A 6,000-nucleotide genomic window follows, 5' to 3' on the forward strand; every position below is an offset into this window, starting at 1 on the left:
CCACAATTATTTACAATATGTCTTAATGACTTGGATGATTGAAGTGAATGAACTATTGCCAAGTTTGCAGATGACAGCAGGAGTCTACACAGAGGGAAAACTGACAGGTTAAATGCATTGGCAAAAACTTGGCAGTTGGAACAAAATATGTCAGGAAGTGTGAGGTTATGCACTTTGGCAAGAAGAACAGAAGAGCTGATATTATTTAAATTGGGAGAAGAAGCCACAGAAAGCTGTAGCACAGAGGGATTTAGTGTTCCTCGTGCATGCATCACCGTATGTTATCATCCTAGTTCAGTGGGTAATAGGAAAACAAAAGGACTGTTGGCCTTTATTTCAAAAGGAATGGAGCATAAAAATAGGAATGTCTTGTTAAAACTGTACAAGACACCCGTCAGACCACAGCTGGAATACTGTGAATACTGCAAATAGTTTTGATCTTCTTATCTGAGGAAAGATATGCTAGCATTGGAGGCAGAGAAGATTGATTCTGGGTAGGAAGAGACTTTCTTATAAGGAGAGTTTGAGTAGGTTGAGCTTGTACTCATTGGAGTTGAGAAGAATGAGATAACACCCTACTGAAACATTTAAGACTCTTAGAGGGCTTGACAGTTTAAATACAGAGGGTTGTCTTATGGGAGTGACTAGGTACAGAGGATATCATCTCAGATTAAGAGGTCACTCATTTAAACAAAGATGAGAAGGACTTATTTTTCTCTCAGAGGATGATGAATCTGTAGAACTCTTTACTGCAGAGGGTTGTTGAGGCTGGCTTGTTAAGTATATCCAAGGCTAAGGCAGACAGATTTCTAATCAGTAAGGGCATCAAGGTTTTGGGGCAGCACAGTGGCTCAGTGCTGCCTCACAGAGCAAGGAGCACGGGTTCAATTCTAGCCTTGAGTGATTGTCTGTGTGGAGTTTCCACATTCTCCCCGTGTCTGCATGGGTTTCCTCTGGGTGCTCTGGTTTCTTCCCACAGTCCAAAGATGTGCGGGTTAGCGGACTGGCCATGCTAAATTGCCCATAGTGTCCAGGGGAATGCAGGGTTACAGGGATAGGGTAGGTGGGTGCTCTTTAGAGAGTCACTCTGGACTTAGGCCAAGTGGCTTGTTTCCACACTATAGGGATTCTATGGAATTTATAGGTAGAAGGCAGGAAAGCGGAATTGATGATTATCAGATCATCCATTCTCTCATTGAATGGTGTAGAAGACTGAATGGCCTATATCTGCTCATACATCTTATGCTGTTATGATGGGCTTTATGGCAATGACCTACGTCTTGTCAATGTTTGGCTGGAGAAAATGTCTGCTTATTCAGCACTAGATGTTAGATAAACCGTGACAAGTGGCAGAGTCGAGATAAATCATGATAATGTACAGTTGTTTATTCTCACCATACGTGAAAACTAATTGCGTTTTCTAACGATGTTGCCGAGGGCAAGATATTAGTAAGAATTAAAGGGCTAAGGATTTGTTGTCTGGATGGATTGAGGCATGAGTATGAAGAGGAATCATTGCAAGTGGTTTACTGGCTATAATTCAATAGATCATGAGGGTCCTACTTGGGAGGGTACAACACTGGACCTCCTCTTAGGAAACGAGGTCGGGCAAGTGACTGAAGTGTCAGTGAGACAGCACTATGGGTCCAGTCAGCCTAACAGTCTTAGATTTAACATAGTTGTGGAAAAAGATAGGACAGGTCCACACGTTAAGGTGCTAAACTGGAGAAGGGCCAATTTTGGGGCCATTAAGCAGGATCTAGCAGAGGTTGATTGGGTGAGTCTGTTTAAAGAAAAAGGAAATGACTGGCAAATGGGAAGCTTTTAAAAGTGTGATATCAAGAGTCCAGGGACAGTGTGTTCCTGTTAGGGTGAAGGGAAAAGCTGGCAGGCTTAGGGATCCCTGGCTGATGAGGGATGTTGAGGCTGCAGTCAGGAAAAAGAAGGCATACATTGGGTTTAAGCTATCAGGCTCAAGTGAATCCCTAGATGACTACAAAAAGTGTAGGAGTACACTTAAGAGAGAAATCAGAAGAGCAAAAAGAGAGTATGAGAAGGATCTGGCAGATAAGGTTAAGGATAATCTCAAAAGTTGTACAGCTACATTAAGAGTAAGAGGGTGCCTAGGGAAAGAATAGATCCCCTTAAAGATCAGCATGGCCGTCTATGAGTGGAGCCACAGGATATGGAGGAAAATTTTATTAAATATTTCTCCTTAGAGTTTACTGAGGAGAGAATCATGGATGCTAAAGAAATAAGGGAAACAAACGGGGATGTTTTGGACTGCATATATATTACCAGAGAGAATGTTTGCAGCCTTAAAGCGAATGAAGGTGGATAAATCCTCTGGGTCTGATCAAGTCCATCCTTGGACATTGTGGGAGGCTGGGGAAGAAATTGCAGAGGCCCTTGCAGAGATTTTTGCTTCATCTTTAGCCACTGGTGAGGTTTCAGAAGACTGGGCTAATGTTGTTCCATTGTTTAAGAAATGTAGCAAAGACAAGCCAGAGAAATACAGACCAGTGAGCCTGACATCAGTGGTAGGCAAGTTATTGGAGAGGATACTGAAGGACAGGATCAACCAACATTTGGATAGTCAAGGTCTGATTAGGGATAGTCAGCATGGATTTGTGTGCGGGAAGTCACGTCTGACAAATCATTGAGAGTTTTTTGAAGAGGTAACCAAGGGAATAAATGAGGGTAGAGCAGTGGATGTTGTCTATATGAACCTTAGTAAAGCCTTTGACAAGGTCCCTCACAGCAGACTAGTCATGAAGGTTAAGTCACATGGGATTTAGGGAGAGCTAGCTAATTGAATTCAAAATTGGCTCGACAGTAGGAAGCAGAGGGTGATGGTTCAAGGTTGTTTCTTGGACTGGAGGTCTGTGCCTAGTGGTGTGTCACAGCGGTTGGTGCTGGGACCTTTTTTATTTGTTATTTACATACAAATGTACAAAGCATGATTAGTAAGTTTGCAAATGATACAAATTTAGGAGCTATCGTTGACAGCAAGGGATGTTATCAAAAATTATAGAGGGATCTTGATGAGATGGGGAAGTGGGCTGAGGATTAGCAAATGCAGTTCAATTCAAATAAGTGTTAGTTATTGCACTTTGGAAAGTCAAACCAAGGGAGGACTTGTATAGTAAATGGTAAGGTCCTGAGGAGTCGAGCTGGATGAACACAGCAGGCCAAGCAGCATCAGAGGAGCAGAAAGGCTGATGTTTCGGGCCTAGACCCTTGTTCAGAAAATGGTCTAGGCCCGAAATGTCAGCCTTCCTGCTCCTCTGATGCTGCTTGGCCTGCTGTGTTAATCTGGATCTACACCTTGTTATCTCAGATTCTCCAGCATCTGCAGTTCCTACTATCTCAGGTCCTGAGGAGTGTTGTGGAACAGAGGGACCTAGGAAAACAAGTACATAGTTGGTTGAAAGCAGCATCACAGGTTGACAGGGTGGTGAAGAAGGCATTTAACATGCTGACCTTCATTGGTTGACGCATTGAGTATAAGAGTTGGGATTTTATGTTACAGTTGTACAAGTCTTTGGTGAGGCCACATTTTGGAGAATTGTGTACAGTTCTGGTCACCCTGTTACAGGAAAGACATTGTTAAACTGGAAGATGTGCAAAAAAGATTTGTGAGGATGTTGCCAGGACTAGTAGACCTGAGTTATAGGAAGATGTTGGCCAGGATAGGACTTTATTTCTTGGAACGTAGAAGAATGAGGTGTATATTGAGGTGTATAAAATCATGAGGGGAATAGATAGGATGAATGCACAGTCTTTTTCCCAGGGATGGGGAATTGAAAACTAGAAGGCATAGCTTTGAGGTGAGAGGGGAAAAGTTTAAGAAGGACCTGAGGGGCAACTTCTTCACACAGAGAGTGGTGCTTACATGGAATAGGCTGCCTGAGCAGGTACAATAGTAACATTTAAAAAACATTTGGATATGTACATGGATGGGAAGGGTTTAGAGGGATATGGACCAAATGCAGGCAAGTGGAACTAGCTGAGTGGTCAGCATGGACGAGTTTGGGCTGAAGGGCCTGTTTTTATGCTGTATTACTCTATGATACCAAGTGAGAGAATCCCAACCAACTAATCGAAGCTAATAAAACATACTTGCAGAATGAGACACAGGTTTAAATGAATATTGGCCTCTTTTTACAACACAAGAAAATTTATATGGAACATTAATAAAGTATAATTTATTTGCCCCTTAGGGAAAACTTTGTTTACATTGATATTGCTTACAAGGATCTCAACTATGAAATGACACAGCAGCAGAAAGCACTGCCCGTAACAGAGCTTATTGGTGAGTTTCACTGCTGTATTCCTCATAGCACATAATTAAAGAATAATATTTATAGCAATGATTAAAATTAAATAACAAATGCTGACCTGTATATTACAATGCACATATTTTGCAAGCTACAATTGAATAGGAACAATGCATTCAATTAAATCTATGCTTCACATAAGTAATCAGCAGGACATGCAGCAACCTAAATTAATCTTTCATATCAATACTGGAGCAGGAGCAGGAGTATTGCATTCAGCCATAACATATTCTGGCATTCAACTGGATTGTGGTTGCTTTCTATCTTGAATCCATTTGTCAATTTTGTCTCCATATCACATAATACCTTGGTCTGAAACTTATCTGTCAATCTCAATTGGACAATGTTCAGTTGACCTAGCTTCAATGGCTTTTGTTGGAGAAAGCTGTAGATTACAACAACCCTTTGTGTGAAGAACTGTTCCATGATATCATCCCTGAATAACCTTACTGTAGAAGATATTGGTTCTGAATCACAGATTCCCTATAGGGCAGAAAGAGGCCATTCAGCCCATCGAGTCTGTAGCAATACTCCATGGAGCACGCACAGAGATCCAGCCCCTTCCCTTCCAACTCCACCCCGTCCTTATCCTTGTATTCTGACACTTAATCTAACCCACATAGTCTGCACATTCCTGGAAACAATATTGCACAGCCAGTCCACCTAACCTGCACATCTTTAGACTGTTGCAGCAAACTGGAGCACCCAGTAGAAACCCACACAAACACAGGGAGAACAACGAAAACTGTACATTGACAGTGAGCCAAGGCTGAAATCAAATCCAGGTCATCAGCATTGTGGGGCAACAGTACTAATCCCATTGTGCCATGAAGGGATTAATGTTTATGTTCCATAGGCCCCAGACCTTCTAATAATAGTCTGTGGGTGGATGCAAGGAGTTTTCAGAGGAAGATGATGTGTCTGTACTGGCATCTTCAGGTCCCTGGAACTATGCCTGACAAAATACAAATTGCTCCAGTAACAAATTCCTGATCCTTTTGTTTTGTGTAGTTTGTGCTGAGTACCAGGATTCTGCGAAAATGATGATCACGGGTACAGAAACATCTAAGAGCTTTCTATAATTGATTGTTTCAAAATTAATATATTCAATTCTATCGAGCAATACAAGTTCTATGTAGTTGGAATACTTAGAGAAGTCCTGGTGCAGTTGAATAGCTGTATGTAGCTGGGTCGCAGGAAAGAGAGAGAGATGTAAACACCAGGGAAATATTAGATCTATTAGAGACCAAAGGGGCAACCTGTGCATGAAGCCAGTGGACACTGGTGAGGTCTTAAGTGAATACTTCTCACCTGTAGTCACAGAGGAGAAAGACATCGGAGCTGGGAATATCAGTTGGGACAGTGAGATTCTAGTACATATTAAGATTAATAAGGAGGAGGTATCAGATGCCTTAGGGTGCATACAGATAAATAAATCCCCAGCGCCTGATGAGATGTATCCCAGGCTGCTATGGGAGACAAGGAAGGAGATTGTTGGGGCCATGGTGGACGTATTTAATACTTCAGAGATAGTAGGAACTGCAGATGCTGGAGAATCCGAGACAACAAGGTGCAGGGCTGGATGAACACAGCAGGCCAAGCAGCATCATAGGAGCAGAAAGGCTGACGTTTCGGGCCTAGACCCTTCATCAGAAATGGG

General features: G+C 42.2%; 1 protein-coding gene across 1 annotated transcript in view; it reads left to right on the forward strand.

Moving 5' to 3' along the window:
- LOC109912492 (acid-sensing ion channel 5) overlaps positions 1 to 6,000 on the forward strand; it is a 188,095-nt gene that overhangs the window by 151,183 nt on the left and 30,912 nt on the right. Inside the window, exon 8 of the mRNA XM_020511931.2 lies at positions 4,224 to 4,315. Within this exon, the coding sequence (XP_020367520.2) occupies positions 4,224 to 4,315 (92 nt within the window). The remainder of the gene's footprint in view (positions 1 to 4,223; positions 4,316 to 6,000) is intronic.

Source organism: Rhincodon typus, chromosome 1 (genome assembly GCF_021869965.1).
Source record: "Rhincodon typus isolate 14 chromosome 1, sRhiTyp1.1, whole genome shotgun sequence".
Taxonomy (NCBI): domain Eukaryota; kingdom Metazoa; phylum Chordata; class Chondrichthyes; order Orectolobiformes; family Rhincodontidae; genus Rhincodon; species Rhincodon typus.